The 20,491-nt window shown below is 46.0% G+C and overlaps 1 protein-coding gene across 2 annotated transcripts; it reads left to right on the top strand.

The window, feature by feature from the left end:
* The first annotated feature begins 352 nt into the window (after nt 1-352).
* On the top strand, nt 353-20,491 carry LOC129830737 (F-box/LRR-repeat protein 2-like). Of its 2 annotated transcripts, none has more exons than XM_055893420.1 (14): nt 353-561; nt 5,814-5,875; nt 8,648-8,702; nt 11,424-11,498; nt 11,679-11,773; nt 14,411-14,575; nt 15,162-15,288; nt 15,421-15,495; nt 15,651-15,778; nt 17,173-17,233; nt 17,363-17,407; nt 17,568-17,624; nt 17,694-17,906; nt 18,144-20,491. In XM_055893420.1, exons 1-14 carry the CDS (start codon nt 451-453, stop codon nt 18,249-18,251), a joined length of 1,377 nt encoding a protein of 458 aa, XP_055749395.1. In that variant the 5' UTR covers nt 353-450; the 3' UTR covers nt 18,252-20,491. The 2 variants fall into 2 exon arrangements, with proteins under 2 accessions (XP_055749395.1, XP_055749394.1); XM_055893419.1 differs by having other exon boundaries at nt 15,648-15,778.

Here is a 20,491-nt window from a genome sequence, read left to right as displayed (position 1 = left end):
AAAACCCACCACCGGCCCAGGTGACAGGCCCACCCACAGGACTGGAAAACCCACCACCGGCCCAGGTGACAGGCCCACCCACAGGACTGGAAAACCCACCACCGGCCCAGGTGACAAGCCCACCCACAGGACTGGAAAACCCACCACCGGCCCAGGTGACAGGCCCACCCACAGGACTGGAAAACCCACCACCGGCCCAGGTGACAGGCCCACCCACAGGACTGGAAAACCCACCACCGGCCCAGGTGACAGGCCCACCCACAGGACTGGAAAACCCACCACCGGCCCAGGTGACAGGCCCAGGCTGATAGTGGTCAAGTTCCTGAGGTTCAAAGACAAGGTAGCTGTTCTGAACCGAGCCATGTACTTGAGAGGAACATATAGTACATCTTCCTCAACTAGGACTATCCTTAAGCTGTGTGCCAGAAGAGGAAAGAACTTATCCCAGCCATGAAAGCTGCCAGAGAGCGTGTGGACATTGCTTATATCTGCTATGACAGGCTCATTGTCCACCCTCCCTCCCAGAAGCCTGGAAGGGATGAGAGAGAGCCAAGCCTGTGGGTTCGTAGCATCAACCCTGCAGCACACACGCACGCACGCACGCACGCACGCACGCACGCACGCACGCACGCACGCACGCACGCACGCACACACACACACACACACACACACACACACACACACACACACACACACACACACACACACACACACACACACACACACACACACACACACACCAACTGATTAAATCGACTGCTGAATGTTGTTTTTCGTTCTAGTTTTGTTTGCTCTTTTCCATGTGATGTCCATCTCTGATAAGCTACCAAGGAAAGGACTACGAACAGCCCATATACATATGTAGCCTTAGAAATAAGGTTAATGAAATCAAAAACTTGTTAAGATCAGATAACGTTCATATATTAGCTATTTCTGAGACTCACTTAGATAATTCATTTGATGATACAGCAGTAGAAATACAAGGCTATAACATCTACAGAAGAGACAGGAATGCCTATGGGGGAGGTGTGTGTATCTCTGTAATGCTTCAAGAGGATCTCATGTCAAATGGTGTTGAAGTGCTGTGGTCATATAAAGCCTAATCTTTTGGGGTGCTGCTATAGGCCACCAAGTGCTAACGGTCAGTATCTAGATAATGTGTGTGAAATGCTTGATAGTGTGTGTATGTGATGCTAACAAAGGTCTATTTTCTGGGTGACCTGACCATTGGCGGGTTAGCAACTTGCTGTCTTCTCAAGAGGAACTTTTAACTGTGACTAATGGCTGTAATATGACCCAGGTTATCACTCAACCAACTAGAGCATATCAATAGTGTTGGATCTGTGACATCCACTTGTATTGATCATATCTTCACTAAGGCTGCAGAGCTTTGCTCAGCAATATCAGTTCCCATTGCCCATTGGCTGTAGTGACCAGAACATTGTGGCAATAACAAGGAAAACCAAAGTGCCAAATGTTGGTCCTAAATTATTTCATAAGAGATCATACTAAATGTTTTCTCAGGACTCTTGTTAAAGATGTGATGTGTATGAGGAAGTGAATCCAGATGCAGCACTGGAAGTATTTGTAGAAATATTCCTACTAATTGTTGACAAGAAAGCACCAGTTAATAAATGAACTGTGAACCGTTAGAGCCGTCTGGCTTGATGACGAATAGAACAGTGTTGTGGTTCAAGAAAGCACATGTAAAGAAATAAACTGTTAGAGTGATTAATGATTCATTGAAAAATGTTATGGTTCTGTTATCTATTTTGTTTTGGTGCTTTTTGGTGCTGTTTCTCTGTCTGCGTGGGACGTGTTTTTCTGTCTGCGTGCTACGTGTTTCTCTGTCTGCGTGCTACGTGTTTCTCTGTCTGCGTGGGGCGTGTTTCTCTGTCTGCGTGGGACGTGTTTCTCTGTCTGCGTGGGACGTGTTTCTCTGTCTGCATGCTACGTGTTTCTCTGTCTGCATGCTACGTGTTTCTCTGTCTGCTACGTGTTTCTCTGTCTGCTACGTGTTTCTCTGTCTGCTACGTGTTTCTCTGTCTGCATGCTACGTGTTTCTCTGTCTGCATGCTACGTGTTTCTCTGTCTGCTACGTGTTTCTCTGTCTGCTGCGTGTTTCTCTGTCTGCGTGCTACGTGTTTCTCTGTCTGCATGCTACGTGTTTCTCTGTCTGCGTGCTACGTGTTTCTCTGTCTGCGTGCTACGTGTTTCTCTGTCTGCGTGCTACGTGTTTCTCTGTCTGCGTGCAACGTGTTTCTCTGTCTGCATGCTACGTGTTTCTCTGTCTGCGTGCTACGTGTTTCTCTGTCTGCATGCTACGTGTTTCTCTGTCTGCATGCTAGGTGGAAAAAGACTTGAGTATCTTAAATGATATAATGAGCAGAAAACCCAATAAATCTCCATCATTCATTGAAATTGTTGGGTAATTTATAACATAACCTTTTGATATTTCCAATCATTTCAATGACTTTCACTAATGAAGTGGACAAACTCAGAAATGACAACATTGAACAGTGAATCATCATATTTTAAAAATGAAATATCAAATAATGAAAGGGAAAGATAGCTGTTTTGAATTTGGTCAAGTTAGCGTGGGAGAGGTGGAAAAACTATTGCTATTCGTCAGTAATGATGAGCCACCAGGTATAGACAACCTTGATGGGAAACTTTTGAGAATGGTAGCAGACTGTATTACCACCAGGTATAGACAACCTTGATGGGAAACTATTGAGAATGGTAGCAGACTGTATATCTACCCCTATTTGCCATGTCGTTAACCAAAGCCTAAAGGTGTGTGTCCGTCCGTCCGTCCACAGACGTGGAAGGAAGCTAAAATAATTCCACTGCCTAACAACAGCAAAGCACCATTTGCTGTCTCTAACAGCCGCCCAATCAGTTTGCTGCCTGTTCTTAGTAAACGGATGGAGAGAAATGTGTTTGTATTTGGTCAATGCCATTTTTCAGAGAACAAGTTAACTACTGACTTTCAGCATAGAGAGGAGGAGACTCAACGTGTACTGCTCTGACTCTGACTCAGATGACTGATGATTGGTTAAAATGAATGGCTAATAACATGATACAGTGCCCTCCTAGTATTGGCACCCTTGGTAAATATGAGCAAAATGGGCTGTGAAAAAAATTATATTGTTTATCCTCTTGGCCTTTCTTTCAAAATATTCACAAAAATCTAGCCTTTAATATAAAGTAAAATAATTGAAAGAAAAAATAAATTCTTATCATAAAACAAATATTTCTCAAGTATGTCCACTGTTATTGACAATCCTTCATTCAATACTTTGTGTAACCTCCCTTTGCCAAGATAACAGCTCAGAGTCGTCTCCTATAATGTGTAATGAGGTTAGAGAACACATGGCAAGGGATCTGAGAACATTCCTCCATACAGAATCTCTCCAGATCCTTCAGATTCCCAGGTCCACGCTTGTGGACTTTCCTCTTCAGCTCTTCTGTGGGGTTTAGGTCAGGGGACTGGGACGGCCATGGCAAAAACCTTGATTCTGTGGTCAGTGAGCCATTTTTGTGTTGATTTTGAGGTGTGCTTTGGATCATTGTCCTGCTGGAAGATCCAACCACGGCCCAGTTGAAGCTTCCTAGCAGAGGCAGTCAGGTTTTGATTTAATATCTGCTGGTACTTGATAGGGTCCATGATGCCATGTAATCCTAACAAGTTGTCCAGTGCCTTTGAGAGAAAAATCAGCCCCACATCATCAAATATCCACCACCGTACTTCACAGTGGGGATGAGGTACTTTTCTGCATAGATATGTTTCTGTCTACGCCAAACCCACCTCTGGTGTTCGTTTCCAAAAATCTCTATTTTGGTCTCATCTGACTATAGAACCCGGTCCCATTGAAAGTTACAATAACGTTTGGCAAACTGTAGGCGCTTGAGTTTGTTGTTTGTTGTTTGATGACAATAAAGACTTTTTTATAGCAACCCTCCCAAACAACTTGTGGTTATGTAGTTTGAGACTTTCTGACCCCCAACATAGATGCACTATTGTAAAGTGGCTGTTCCACTGGATGTCATAAGGTGAATGCACCAATTTGTAAGTCGCTCTGGATAAGAGCGTCTGCTAAATGACTTAAATGTAAATGTAAATGTAAAAACATCTGCAATTCTCCAGCGTGATCCTTGGAGATTTTTTTGGCCACTCGAACCATCCTCCTCACTATGTGTGGGGTCAATATAGACACACGCCCTCTTCCAGGCCGATTGTTAACATTTCCAGTTGCTTTAAACTTCTTAATTATTGCCCTGATTGTGGAAATGGGCATTTTCAACCGCACAGCTATTTTCTTACAGCCATTTCCTGATCTGTGCAGCTCAACCACCTTTTGTCGGACAGCATTACTGTATTCTCGGGTCTGTCCCATAGTAATGGATGACTATGGGAACTTGGCTTGTGTGTCACCTCATATTTATACCCCAGTGAAACAGGAAGTTATGGGTTATGACTTAAGTGTTCCTAATCACTCAGGTGAACTTATACGTCAAATATGAATGACATTCTAAACATGGAGTTACAGTCAGTATCAGAATAGGTGATGTAATAATAGACTGGTCTTAAATACATCGACAACTAAAAGCTTTGTAATTGGTTCAAAACATTCTCTAAGACATAAACCTCAACTGGAGTTGTGTATAAAGGGAGTGACCATTGAGCAAGCTCAGGAAGCTAAACTCCCAGGTATAATATTGGATAGTCAATTATCATGGTCAAGTCATATTGACTAAGTTGTTGTGAAGATGGGGAGAGGTCTGTCTGTTTATAAAAAGATGATCTGTGTTTTTGACACAAATCAACTACTAGTTATTCAGGCTCTGGTCTTGTCTCATCTTGATTACTGTCTGGTAAAATGGACTAGGTTAGAGGATATGGTCAAGTGCAGCACAGAAAGACCTGGCAAAGCTGCAGCTGGCTCAAAACAGAGCAGCACGCCCTTAACTGCACATATAGACCTAACATCAACATGCCCGTATTTCCTGGTTGAGGGTTGACCTGAGATTAACTGCATAAATTCTTGTTTTTTGTGAGAAATATTATTGTTGAAATGTTCCATATTGTCTGTATAATCAACTTACATATAACTGAGAGACATGCATATGCAACCAGGGGTCTCTTCAGTCCCCAAATCCAGAACGAATTCAAGGCAATGCACATTATTATACAAAGCCATGATCACATGAAAATCACTTCCTTCTCAAATTACTCAAACAGCTAAATTTGCTTTAAAAACAACAACCAAATAAAACCCCTCACAACACAACGCCTCTCCCCTATCTGACCTAGTTGTAATGTCTGTTCATGTTTTTAAAATGATGTAAATTGTAAAGTATTTTTGTCTGTGATATCTTTTTCATTATGTGGTGGACCCCAGGAAGACTTGCTGTCACCATTGCAGTCGGCTAATGTAATGGGGATCCCAATAAAATCTCTAATGTTCCTCTCCTCTGAGTCTTCACCAGTAAATTAGGTTCTCGTTAGCTTTCCTTCCCTGTTTCTTCCTCTGTCGTTCCCATCCTCTCTCGGTAACGCTGTTCTATTGGGTTGCTAGGGGCTGTTTATGTAGCTGTAACTCTCTCAACATTTCTAAATCAATCTTTGGTATCTCAGCGGACTCTCTATATCTCGTGTGTGTGTGTGTGTGTGTGTGTGTGTGTGTGTGTGTGTGTATGTGCAGGCCTGTGTGTGTAGGTCTATGTGTGTGTGTGTGTCTGTGAGTTCTATTGGGTGCTTGTTACCATGGTGACAGTGGCTCTGATGTGGATGTTGATTCTCTCTCCAGGTGTTTTCCAACAGTGATGAAGCTCCCATTAACAAGAAGCTTCCCAAGGAGCTGCTGCTCAGGTTAGTTACACACACACACACCTACACACCTACACCTACACACACACACCTACACACACACACACCTGAGTGCTCGCCCCAGGGTTTAAAGTGTGAGAGTAACTTATTAAAAAAGGACACGGCTGGCCTCACTTAGCAGACTGTTAACCTTGAGTGGTTAGGTGTGTGTGTGTCACCTTTGAAATGTATGTCTACTAGCTATGCGACCTACAGAGCATCATAACGTCCTACAGCCTCTGTGTGTAACCCTACTGATCTGAGATCACTGTCTAACACACACACACACACACACACACACACACACACACACACACACACACACACACACACACACACACACACACACACTGGTATAATGGTGTATATAGGTGGGTTCTGTCTGTCTGAAGTTCACACAGCTGGAGGAGCTGAGCACTGCGGAATTTCCCACAGAGGCTATTTATAGCACAAACAACACATACAGAGCCTTCAGAAAGTGTTCACACCCCTAGACTTAGTCCACATGTTGTTGTGTGGATTAAAGAGAGATGATGTGCCACTGACCTACACCCAATACCCCAAAATGTCCAAGTGGAATTATGTTTTTACAAAGTTTTTACAAATTAATTCATTAAAAGCTGAAATGTCTTGAGTCAATAAGTGTTTAACTCCTTTTTGTTATGGCGAGACTAAATAAGTTCAGGAGTAAAAATGTGTTTAATAAGTTGCATGTAATAGTGTTTAACAGGATTTAACCTCATCTCTGTACCCCACACATACAGTTATCTCTAAAGGTCCCCCAGTCGACCAGTGAATTTCAAAACACAGATTAGACCAGGGAGGTTTTCCACATTTTACGTTTACCTTTAAATCGCTCTGAATAGGAGCGTCTGCTAAGGGATGTTAACTGCCTTGCTCAATAGCAGAACGGCAGATTTTTTCACCTAGTCAGCTCAGGGATTTGTACCAGCGATCTTTCGGTTACTGGCCCAACAACCGTTAGGCGACCTGCCATTGGCCTCATGGTGAAATCCCTTCCTCTCCGGCAACTAGGAAGGACGCCTATTTATTTATAGTGACCTCGGTGTGTTGATACATCGTCCAAAGTGTAATGAATAACTTCACTAGGCTCAAAGGGATATTCAATGTCTTCTTTATTTTCTTTTTACCCATCTACCAATAGGTGCCCTTCTTTGCGAGGCGTTGGAAAATCTCCCTGGTCTAATCTGTGTTTTGAAATGTACTGCTCGACTGAACGATCTTACAGATAATTGTATGTGTGGGGTACAGAGATGAGGTAGTCATTAAATAATGGTGCAGCCACCACCATGCTTGAAAATATGAAAAGTGGAACTCTGTGATTGTTTCCCCGAACATAACACTTTATATTCAGGACATAAAGGTCATTTATTTGCCACATTTTTTTCTCAGGTTTACTTTAGTGTCTTGTTGCAAACAGGAATATTGGAATATTGTTATTCTGTACAGGTTTCCTTCTTCACTCTGTCATTTAGGTTAGTATTGTGGAGTAACTACAATGTTGTTGATCCATCCTCAGTTTTCTCCTATCACAGCCATTAAACTATGTAACTGTTTTAAAAGGGAAGGTAAAAAGGGGGATACCTAGTCAGTTGTACAACTGAATGCATTCAACTGAAATGTGTGTTCCTCATTTAACCCAACCCCTCTGAATCAGAGAGGTCCGGGAGGCTGCTTTAATCGACGTCATCAGTGCCCGGGGAGCAGCAGTTGTTGTTGTTAAACAGTGTGGACCAGTATGGAGGGAATAAAGGATTTGATGTATTCACTCAACAGAAACACTCACAGCTGTAATCGCTCCCAAAGGGTGTGAATACTTATGTAAATGAGATTTTCTGTATTTAATTTTCAATACATTTGCACAATTTTCTAAACCATATTTTCACTTTGTCATTATGAGATATTGTGTGTCTATTTAATACATTTTTAATTCTGTCTGTAATACAACAAAATGTGGAATAAGTCAAGGGGTATGAATATTTTCTGAAGGTACTGTCTAGAACACACAAACTGGATTGTGTGTGTGTGATGGAACCAAGTATGCATGATTAAAGTGTACAATGGCCTCTGCCGCGCTCATCAGCGGAGAGACAATCGATCAACTCCTGTCTGATTGGTCAGCTGCTCCACTGATCAATGAGGTGTGTGTACATGACATGTGCTCTGTTACTTTGCTCCATCTGACCCCCCACACACACACAGCATTTGTCTCTGTCCATGATGGAATAATGGGAAGTGCTAGTTTCCTGAGGGTGGAAGGTTACGTGTGTGTGGGGAGGTTATGTGTGTGTGTGTGGGGAGGTTATGTGTGTGTGTGTGGGGAGGTTATGTGTGTGTGTGTGGGGAGGTTATGTGTGTGTGTGTGGGGAGGTTTTGTGTGTGTGTGTGGGGAGGTTATGTGTGTGTGTGTGGGGAGGTTATGTGTGTGTGTGTGGGGAGGTTATGTGTGTGTGTGTGGGGAGGTTATGTGTGTGTGTGTGGGGAGGTTATGTGTGTGTGTGTGGGGAGGTTATGTGTGTGTGTGTGTGGGGAGGTTATGTGTGTGTGTGTGGGGAGGTTATGTGTGTGTGTGTGTGGGGAGGTTATGTGTGTGTGTGTGGGGAGGTTATGTGTGTGTGTGTGGGGAGGTTATGTGTGTGTGTTATCTGACCCACTGGATTACCCCTGTTGGCTAATAGCTACATGCTAACTCAGTTGGCCTTTTGCTAAACTGGCCAATCTCTTTCTGTAAGAATGCTCTTTCTCTCTCTGCAGAATCTTCTCCAACCTGGACGTGATCACATTGTGCAGGTGTGCCCAGGTGTCCAAGGTAAGGCCCACCCCTACAGGTATCATGACGACTGACTGAAATCACCTTGAGTATTTAAGGTTCCACATTGTGCTCAACTTGCCCTACTGAAATCAAATCTTATCTGTCACATGCTTTGTAAACAACAGGTATAGACTAACTAAATGCTTTGTAAACAACAGGTATAGACTAACTAAATGCTTTTTAAACAACAGGTATAGACTAACTAAATGCTTTGTAAACAACAGGTATAGACTAACTAAATGCTTTGTAAACAACAGGTATAGACTAACTAAATGCTTTGTAAACAACAGGTATAGACTAACTAAATGCTTACTCACGGCCCTTTCCAACAACGCGGAGAGAAAAATAGCGAAAATAATAATAATTCAAGGAATAAATACACAATGAGTAATGAAAGCTTGGTTATATACACAGAGTACCAGAACCGAGTCGATGTGCAGGGGTGCGAGGTAATTGAGGTAGATATGTACATATAGGTAGGGGTAAACTGACTAGACAACAGGATAGACAGTAACAGCAGTATACTGTAGGTAGGGGTAAAGTGACTAGACAACAGGATAGATAATAGACAGTAGCAGCAGTATACTGTAGGTAGGGGTAAAGGAATGATAATAGACAGTAACAGCAGTATACTGTAGGTAGGGGTAAAGGATAGATAAGACAGTAACAGCAGTATACTGTAGGTAGGGGTAAAGGATAGATAATAGACAGTAACAGCAGTATACTGTAGGTAGGGGTAAAGGATAGATAATAGACAGTAACAACAGTATACTGTAGGTAGGGGTAAAGTGACTAGACAACAGGATAGATTATAGACAGTAACAGCAGTATACTGTAGGTAGGGGTAAAGGATAGATAATAGACAGTAGCAGCAGTATACTGTATGTAGGGGTAAAGGATAGATAATAGACAGTAACAGCAGTATACTGTAGGTAGAGGTAAAGTGACTAGACAACAGGATAGATAATAGACAGTAACAGCAGTATACTGTAGGTAGGGGTAAAGGATAGATAATAGACAGTAACAGCAGTATACTGTAGGTAGGGGTAAACTGACTAGACAACAGGATAGATAATAGACAGTAACAGCAGTATACTGTAGGTAGGGGTAAAGGATAGATAATAGACAGTAACAGCAGTATACTGTAGGTAGGGGTAAAGTGACTAGACAACAGGATAGATAATAGACAGTAGCAGCAGTATACTGTAGGTAGGGGTAAAGTGACTAGACAACAGGATAGATAATAGACAGTAACAGCAGTATACTGTAGGTAGGGGTAAAGTGACTAGACAACAGGATAGATAATAGACAGTAGCAGCAGTATACTGTAGGTAGGGGTAAAATGACTAGACAACATGATAGATAATAGACAGTAACAGCAGTATACTGTAGGTAGGGGTAAAGGATCGATAATAGACAGTAACAGCAGTGTACTGTAGGTAGGGGTAAAGGATAGATAATAGACAGTAACAGCAGTATACTGTAGGTAGGGGTAAAGGATAGATAATAGACAGTAACAGAAGTATACTGTAGGTAGGGGTAAAGTGACTAGACAACAGGATAGATAATAGACAGTAACAGCAGTATACTGTAGGTAGGGGTAAAGGATCGATAATAGACAGTAACAGCAGTGTACCGTAGGTAGGGGTAAAGGATAGATAATAGACAGTAACAGCATTATACTGTAGGTAGGGGTAAAGGATAGATAATAGACAGTAACAGCAGTATACTGTAGGTAGGGGTAAAGGATAGATAATAGACAGTAACAGCAGTATACTGTAGGTAGGGGTAAAGGATAGATAATAGACAGTAACAGCAGTATACTGTAGGTAGGGGTAAAGTGACTAGACAACAGGATAGATAAGACAGTAACAGCAGTATACTCTAGGTAAGGGTAAAGTGACTAGACAACAGGATAGATAATAGACAGTAGCAGCAGCATATGTGATGAGTCAAAAGAGTTACAGTACATATAGTACAGGTAGCTATTTGGTGAACTAGTTAGTAGTATTATGGCTTGGGGGTTAACTAGTTAGTAGTATGATGGCTTGGGGGTTAACTAGTTAGTAGTATGATGGCCTGGGGGTTAACTAGTTAGTAGTATTATGGCTTGGGGGTTAACTAGTTAGTAGTATTATGGCTTGGGGGTTAACTAGTTAGTAGTATTATGGCTTAGGGGTTAACTAGTTAGTAGTATTATGGCTTGGGGGTTAACTAGTTAGTAGTATTATGGCTTGGGGGTTAACTAGTTATTAGTATTATGGCTTGGGGGTAGACGCTGTTCAGGCTTCTGTTGGTTCCAGACTTGGTGCATTGGTACAGCTTGCCATGCAGGAGCAGATAGAACAATCTGTAGGCTTTGACTCGGTGGCTGGAGGCTTTGACTATTTTTAAGGCCTTCCTCTGACACCGCTTGGTATAGAAGTCCTGGATGGCAGGGAGCTCGGCCACTGTGATGTACTGGGCTGTACGCACCACCCTCTGTAGCGCCTTGCGGTCGGATGCCAAGCAGTTGCCGTGCCAAGTGGTGATGCAGCCAGTCAAGATGCTCTCAATGGTGCAGCTGTAGAACTTTTTGAGGATCTGAGGGCCCATGCCAAATCTTTTCAGCCTCCTAAACACAGCCCTGGTGTGGTGTATGACTGACCACACCCATCACTCTCTCTTACTCTTCCTCTTTCCATCACTCTCTCTCTCTCTGTCTTTCTCTCTTCTCAGGCGTGGAATGTCCTGGCCTTGGATGGTAGTAACTGGCAGAAGATTGACCTGTTCAACTTCCAGACAGACATAGAGGTGAGAGGTCAGGGGAGTTGATCCTACATATACACATTCACACCAGGCTCTCTCTATCACACACTCTCTCTGTCATTCTCTTGATCTCTCTCTCGTCATGTTTTTTGTAAGTTAAATTGTACCATTAAAGACTGGTTAAAAATGATCTCTCTGTCTCTCTCTCTCTGTCTCTCTCTCCAGGGTAGAGTAGTGGAGAACATTTCTAAGCGATGTGGAGGCTTCCTGAGGCAGCTGAGTTTGAGGGGATGTCTCAGTGTGGGAGACGCATCCATGAAGTGAGTCCTTCTCCATAGGGCCTCTTTCACTCTTAGTATAACCAATTCACTAACGATTCACCGATGGGCTCATAGGGATGTAACGATTCACCGATGGGCTCATAGGGATGTAACGATTCACCGATAGGCTCATAGGGATGTAACGATTCACCGATAGGCTCATAGGGATGTAACGATTCACCGATGGGCTCATAGGGATGTAACGATTCACCGATGGGCTCATAGGGATGTAACGATTCACCGATGGGCTCATAGGGATGTAACGATTCACCGATAGGCTCATAGGGATGTAACGATTCACCGATGGGCTCATAGTGATGTAACGATTCACCGATGGGCTCAGAGGGATGTAACGATTCACCGATGGGCATCGGTCCCCAATTTCAAATGTTTAAGTGAATTATAAGTGAAATAATCTCTGTAAACAATTGTTGGAAAAATGACTCGTGTCAATCACAAAGTAGATGTCCTAACCAACATGCCAAAACTATAGTTTGTTAACAAGAAACTTGTGGAGGGGTTGAAAAACGAGTTTTAATGGCTCCAACCTAAGTGTATGTAAACTTCCGACTTCAACTGTACATGCATACATACATACATACATACATACACACCATACACACCATACACACAGTACCTTCATAAAGTATTCATACCCCTTGACTTATTCCATATGTTGTTTTGTTACAGCCTAAAAAAAAACACCCTTCTACACACGATGACAAAACATTTTTTACAAAATTTATTGAAAATGAAATACAAAAATATCTAATTTACATAAGTATTCACACACCTGAGTTAATACATATTAGAATCACTTTTTGGCAGTGATTACATCTATGAGTCTTTCTGGGTAAGTCTCTAAGAGTGATTACAGCTGTGAGTCTTTCTGGGTAAGTCTCTAAGAGTGATTACAGCTGTGAGTCTTTCTGGGTAAGTCTCTAAGAGTGATTACAGCTATGAGTCTTTCTGGGTAAGTCTCTAAGAGTGATTACAGCTGTGAGTCTTTCTGGGTAAGTCTCTAAGAGTGATTACAGCTGTGAGTCTTTCTGGGTAAGTCTCTAAGAGTGATTACAGCTATGAGTCTTTCTGGGTAAGTCTCTAAGAGTGTCTACAGCTGTGAGTCTTTCTGGGTAAGTCTCTAAGAGTGATTACAGCTATGAGTCTTTCTGGGTAAGTCTCTAAGAGTGTCTACAGCTGTGAGTCTTTCTGGGTAAGTCTCTAAGAGTGTCTACAGCTGTGAGTCTTTCTGGGTAAGTCTCTAAGAGCTTTGCACACCTGGATTGTGCAATATTTAGACATTCTTTTTAAAATTCTTCAAGCTCTGTCAAGTTGGTTGTTGATCATTGCTAGACAGCCATTTAAGTTTTGCCATATATTTTCAAGTCAAAACTGTAACTAGGCCACTCAGGAACATTCAATGTCATTTTGGTAAGCAACTCCAGTGTATATTTTGGCCTTGTGTTTTAGGTTAAGGTCAATTTATCTCCCAGTGTCTGTTGGAAAACAGACTGAACCAGGTTTTCCTGTGCTTTACTCTATTCCATTTTATTTTTATCCTAAAAAACTCCCTAGTGGTTGCTGATGACAAGCATACCCATAACATGATGCAGCCACCACCATGCTTGAAAATATGAAGAGTGGTACTCTGTGATGTGTTGTGTTAGATTTGCCCCAAACATAACACTTTGTGTTCAGGACATAGTTCATTTCTTTGTCACGTTTAACACAGAATAAAACAACAAATAAAAGTCCAATGATGGTAGAATGTATTTTCAGATGTCTCGCGAAGCTGCTCTCTATATCACCTCAGGGTCACGCATTCTTCTCTCTTCAGTAGCAGGCGTGAAAGAGAAACACAGACCGCACAAGTAGATGCGCAATGGATTATGGTCATTGTAGTTTAATTACCAGGTTTTATGCGCTAAACTATGTATAATATTGGCCTGTTGGAAACTACAACTTCCTACTACATCTCACAGTTCAGGCTGGATCTGATTTATCTCTAGAGAAACTGTGCAATGTGTGCATTGAGCTCACAGAAAAAAACGGAACAAAATGGAATTCAAATAAATGAATTCGGTTAATCGGTAAGCACTATTTTTGGCTCTAGACATTTCAGCTTTTCATTTTTTTAAATTAATTTGGAGGCTTTTGTGTGTAGACTAGTGACACAATCTCAATTTAATCCATTTTAAATTCAGTCTGTAACACAACAAAGCGTAATAAGTCAAGGGGTGTGAATACTTTATGAAGGCACTGTAATTCATTTATACACACACACACACACACACACACACACACACACACACACACACACACACACACACACGTCAGCTCAGACAGATCCAGCTCAGGAGGCCGAGTTTATGAGCTCCATCAGCAGCAGATTTGAATTTAAAATGTGTGTGTTTATGCCAAAAAATGTTAGTACATTGTATAGCATCGATTCGTTCCCCCATTCAAACCGAATCTCACTGAATCGTTTCAAACTAAAATGTATTGTTCCTGTATCGGAGCCCACGTATCTAGATAAGTATCCAATCGTCTTGAAAGGGGAAGATGCACATCCCTCGTGATTCAGTTGCTTCTCCATGACTTTGGTATTTGTACACCTCTGACTCTGTCACCTGTCAGGACGTTTTCCCAGAACTGCCGTAACATCGAGGTGTTGAATCTGAATGGCTGCACTAAGATCACAGACAGCACCTGTCTCAGCCTCTCCAAGTTCTGCTGCAAACTCAAACAGCTGGACCTCACTTCCTGCGTGTCTGTTACCAACCACTCCCTCAAAGCTCTCAGGTGAGTGTCCCAAACAGTACTCTATTCCCTATGTAGTGCACTACTTCTTCTGGCCAAGGTTCAAGGGTTGCAGTTTTATTTTACGGTCCATAAATTACAAGGTATTTACTAGAAGGGTAAAATGGTAGATACATAGTAATAAATTAGATGTTTGTTTCTTTAGGATCCATTACAACAAACACAATTTATTCCCGGGTACAACAGATCCCCCCCCCCCGTGGTTACCGTATCATTACCGGGTACAACAGATCCCCCCGTAGTTACCGGTTACCGTATCATTACCGGGTACAACAGATCCCCCCGTAGTTACCGGTTACCGTATCATTACCGGGTACAACAGATCCCCCCGTAGTTACCGGTTACCGTATCATTACCGGGTACAACAGATCCCCCCGTAGTTACCGGTTACCGTATCATTACCGGGTACAACTGATCCCCCCGTAGTTACCGGTTACCGTATCATTACCGGGTACAACAGATCCCCCGTGGTTACCGTATCATTACCGGGTACATTCCAATGGAAACAGTAACGTAACATACAGTGTAATACTTAGTAAGAAAACTGTGTGTGTGTGTCTCTGCTTAGTGATGGCTGTAGTATGTTGGAGACATTAAACCTGTCGTGGTGTGACCAAATCACCAGAGATGGCATCGAGGCTCTGACCAGGGGCTGTAACAACCTACAAGCCCTGTTCCTACGTGGCTGCACACAGGTACACACACACACACACACACACACACACACACACACACACACACACACACACACACACACACACACACACACAAATAAACATGATTGTATTGATTGTCAGTAGTGATTGGTTTCTCTGTATTCTCTACAGTTGGAGGATGGAGCACTGAAACCCCTCCAGAAACACTGTCCTGAACTAACCACTATCAACATGCAGACCTGCTCAGTAAGACAGAGATGGAGGCTGTGTGTGTGTGTGTGTGTGTGTGTGTGTGTGTGTGTGTGTGGGGGGGAGTAGGGATTGAAAGACAGAAAATGTGTGTGTAATGTGTGTAATTTATAAGCCGGTGACAGATGATTTTGTGTGTGTGCTTACAGCAGATAACTGATGATGGCTTGGTCAGTCTGTGTCGGGGGTGCCACAAACTGCAGATGCTGTGTATCTCTGGCTGCAGTAACATTACAGACGCCTCTCTCACCGCTCTGGGGCTCAACTGCCCCCGACTCAAGTAAGAAATGTCCCCCTTTCTTATTAACACGGTGAGGCCCACTGACAAACACGATGAGGCCCACTGACAAACACGATGAGGCCCACTGACGACACGCGGTGAGGCCCACTGACGACACGCGGTGAGGCCCACTGACAGACACGCGGTGAGGCCCACTGACGACACGCGGTGAGGCCCACTGACGACACGCGGTGAGGCCCACTGACGACACGCGGTGAGGCCCACTGACAGACACGCGGTGAGGCCCACTGACAGACACGCGGTGAGGCCCACTGACAGACACGCGGTGAGGCCCACTGACAGACACGCGGTGAGGCCCACTGACAGACACGCGGTGAGGCCCACTGACAGACACGCGGTGAGGCCCACTGACAGACACGCGATGAGGCCCACTGACAGACACGCGATGAGGCCCACTGACAGACACGCGATGAGGCCCACTGACAGCAGACACGCGGTGAGGCCCACTGACAGCAGACACGCGGTGAGGCCCACTGACAGCAGACACGCGGTGAGGCCCACTGACAGCAGACACGCGGTGAGGCCCACTGACAGCAGACACGCGGTGAGGCCCACTGACAGCAGACACGCGGTGAGGCCCACTGACAGCAGACACGCGGTGAGGCCCACTGACAGCAGACACGCGGTGAGGCCCACTGACAGCAGACACGCGGTGAGGCCCACTGACAGCAGACACGCGGTGAGGCCCACTGACAGCAGACACGCGGTGAGGCCCACTGACAGCAGACACGCGGTGAGGCCCACTGACAGCAGACACGCGGTGAGGCCCACTGACAGCAGACACGCGGTGAGGCCCACTGACAGCAGACACGCGGTGAGGCCCACTGACAGCAGACACGCGGTGAGGCCCACTGACAGCAGACACGCGGTGAGGCCCACTGACAGCAGACACGCGGTGAGGCCCACTGACAGCAGACACGCGGTGAGGCCCACTGACAGCAGACACGCGGTGAGGCCCACTGACAGCAGACACGCGGTGAGGCCCACTGACAGCAGACACGCGGTGAGGCCCACTGACAGCAGACACGCGGTGAGGCCCACTGACAGCAGACACGCGGTGAGGCCCACTGACAGCAGACACGCGGTGAGGCCCACTGACAGCAGACACGCGGTGAGGCCCACTGACAGCAGACACGCGGTGAGGCCCACTGACAGCAGACACGCGGTGAGGCCCACTGACAGCAGACACGCGGTGAGGCCCACTGACAGCAGACACGCGGTGAGGCCCACTGACAGACAGGCGATGAGGCCCACTGACAGACACGCGGTGAGGCCCACTGACAGACACGCGATGAGGCCCACTGACAGACACGCGATGAGGCCTACTGATAAAAGACGCCATACCGTCCACATAACCAATGTGTTTGTATCAGGATCTTGGAAGCAGCACGATGTTCACATGTTACAGACGCTGGATTTACTGTACTGGCCAGGGTAAGTGCTTCGTTATTTCCATCAGCGCTCTGTCTTGACTTGTGTGTTTCTTTTTGTCTTCAAATCTTTTCACATTTAAGGTCACTAATCAAAACCTAATGTTGAACTGATGTGATTTTGTTTCAACAGCATTGTCATGAGATGGAAAAAATGGATTTAGAAGAATGTGTTTTGGTAAGATTTCATGGGCTTCTTTTCTTGTTTAATGCAACTGTAGATTGAGGCCATCAGCGTTTGATTGAGCCTGTCTGATGTACTGTATCTGGGTTTGATTGAGCCTGTCTGATTCTATGTACTGTATCTGGGTTTGATTTGAGTCTGTCTCCTCTCACAGGTGACTGACAACACTCTAGTCCAGCTCGCTATTCACTGCCCTCGCCTGCAAGCACTGGTACGTATTGTTGTGGGTGTACATTACAGAATGTAATATAGTGTCTACCGTCTATCCTCTCTCCACCAGTCTCTCTCCCACTGTGAGCTGATAACTGACGACGGTATCAGGGCGCTGAGCAGCAGCGTGTGTGGACAGGAGCGCCTCACGGTGGTGGAGTTGGATAACTGCCCTCTGATCACAGACGGGACTCTGGAGCACCTGAAGAACTGTCACCGTCTGGAGAGGATAGAACTCTACGACTGCCAGCAGGTCACCAGGGCCGGCATCAAACGCATACGGGTCAGTCATCGCCATCACTACATCTCCCAAGCTGCATCACTATAGCTGTAATGTCAAAGCTCCTGCATGGCCTGGTGGGAATTGTAGTTTCCTATAGAAAGAATAGAATGACCCCCACACTGTTGTATTATACTCCTATAGAGTTAATTGCAGCGTTGCAGGCTGTCATGGGAGAATATACAACAGTGTGAAATATTGCTGCATTTGAAATGACGTAGCTCCTACCTCTCCCTATAGGCCCATCTCCCAGAGATAAAGGTCCACGCCTACTTTGCCCCGGTGACGCCCCCTCCCTCGGTGCACGGCGGGGGCCATAGGCTGTGTCGCTGCTGCGTCATCCTCTGACAGTGGAGGGCCTGGGGGGGGCAGCTCTGTCTACAGGGCCTACTGCTGTGACCCCCCCCCCCCCCCCAACAATAACCCACCGCCACGTGATGAGACCGACCCTGAACTCCACCACGACTACACACCACTCTGAACCCCACCACGACTACACACCACCCTGAACCCCACCACGACTACACACCACCCTGAAACCCACCACGACTACACACCACCCTGAAACCCACCACGACTACACACCACTCTGAACCCCACCACGACTACACACCACCCTGAACCCCACCACGACTACACACCACCCTGAAACCCACCACGACTACACACCACTCTGAACCCCACCACGACTACACACCACTCTGAACCCCACCACGACTACACACCACTCTGAACACCACCACGACTACACAACACCCTGAACCCCACCACGACTACACACCACCCTGAACCCCACCACGACTACACACCACTCTGAACCCCACCACGACTACACACCACCCTGAACCCCACCACGACTACACACCACCCTGAACCCCACCACGACTACACACCACCCTGAACTCCATCACGACTACACAACACCCTGAACCCCACCACGACTACACACCACCCTGAACCCCACCACGACTACACACCACCCTGAACTCCATCACGACTACACACCACCCTGAACCCCACCACGACTACACAACACCCTGAACCCCACCACGACTACACACCGCCCTGAACCCCACCACGACTACACACCGCCCTGAACCCCACCACGACTACACACCGCCCTGAACCCCACCACGACTACACACCGCCCTGAACCCCACCACGACTACACACCGCCCTGAACCCCACCACGACTACACACCGCCCTGAACCCCACCACGACTACACACCGCCCTGAACCCCACCACGACTACACACCGCCCTGAACCCCACCACGACTACACACCGCCCTGAACCCCACCACGACTACACACCGCCCTGAACCCCACCACGACTACACACCGCCCTGAACCCCACCACGACTACACACCGCCCTGAACCCCACCACGACTACACACCGCCCTGAACCCCACCACGACTACACACCGCCCTGAAACTCACCACGACTACACACCACCCTGAACTCCACCACGACTACACACCACCCTGAACCCCACCACGACTACACACCACCCTGAACCCCACCACGACTACACACCACCCTGAACCCCACCACGACTACACACCACCCTGAACCCCACCACGACTACACAACACCCTGAACCCCACCACGACTACACAACACCCTGAACCCCACCACGACTACACACCACCCTGAACCCCACCACGACTACACACCACCCTGAACCCCACCACGACTACACACCACCCTGAACCCCACCACGACTACACAACACCCTGAACCCCACCACGACTACACAGCACCCTGAACCCCACCACGACTACACACCACCCTGAACCCCACCACGACTACACACCACCCTGAACCCCACCACGACTACACACCACCCTGAACCCCACCACGACTACACACCACCCTGAGGACCACCACGACTACACACCACCCTGAACCCCACCACGACTACACACCACCCTGAACCCCACCACGACTACACACCACCCTGAACCCCACCACGACTACACAGCACCCTGAACCCCACCACGACTACACAGCACCCTGAACCCCACCACGACTACACACCACCCTGAACCCCACCACGACTACACACCACCCTGAACCCCACCACGACTACACAGCACCCTGAACCCCACCACGACTACACAACACCCTGAACCCCACCACGACTACACAACACCCTGAACCCCACCACGACTACACAACACCCTGAACCCCACCACGACTACACACCACCCTGAACCTATAACCCCAGGGTCGTGTTCACTAGGCACTAAAAGGAAGATTTTTGAAAATGGTTCTTCCCAAACTTATTCCAGCGATTTAAACGAAATTGTTACATTTTATGTTAAATCTTTTCCTACGGTCTGACCACCCCCCCCCCCCCTCCATCACTACTGATCTCTGATCAATACCCTGGACATTGACCCCCCCCCCATCACTATGGTCTCTGATCCATACAGACTGATTGAACACTACTGGTCTCTGATCCATACAGATTGATTGATCACTACTGATAAATTATCAATTGGACTCTTCCTGAGGTTCCTACTCGGGGGAGGTCTTCTCTCTCTGACAGAACTCTGAGTCGACCATCACTCACCTTTCAGAG

The sequence above is a fragment of the Salvelinus fontinalis genome, chromosome 32 (genome assembly GCF_029448725.1).
Source record: "Salvelinus fontinalis isolate EN_2023a chromosome 32, ASM2944872v1, whole genome shotgun sequence".
Lineage (NCBI taxonomy): Eukaryota > Metazoa > Chordata > Actinopteri > Salmoniformes > Salmonidae > Salvelinus > Salvelinus fontinalis.
This window is presented reverse-complemented; position numbering and strand designations above follow the sequence as displayed.

Coding starts and splice junctions, on each gene's coding strand:
- LOC129830737 (XM_055893419.1), top strand. CDS start 451: ATGAAAGCTGCCAGAGAGCGTGTGGACATTGCTTATATCTGCTATGAC. Junction 15,496..15,647: donor TCAACATGCAGACCTGCTCA/GTAAGACAGAGA, acceptor GTGTGCTTACAG/CAGATAACTGATGATGGCTT. Junction 15,779..17,172: donor CTCAACTGCCCCCGACTCAA/GTAAGAAATGTC, acceptor TGTTTGTATCAG/GATCTTGGAAGCAGCACGAT.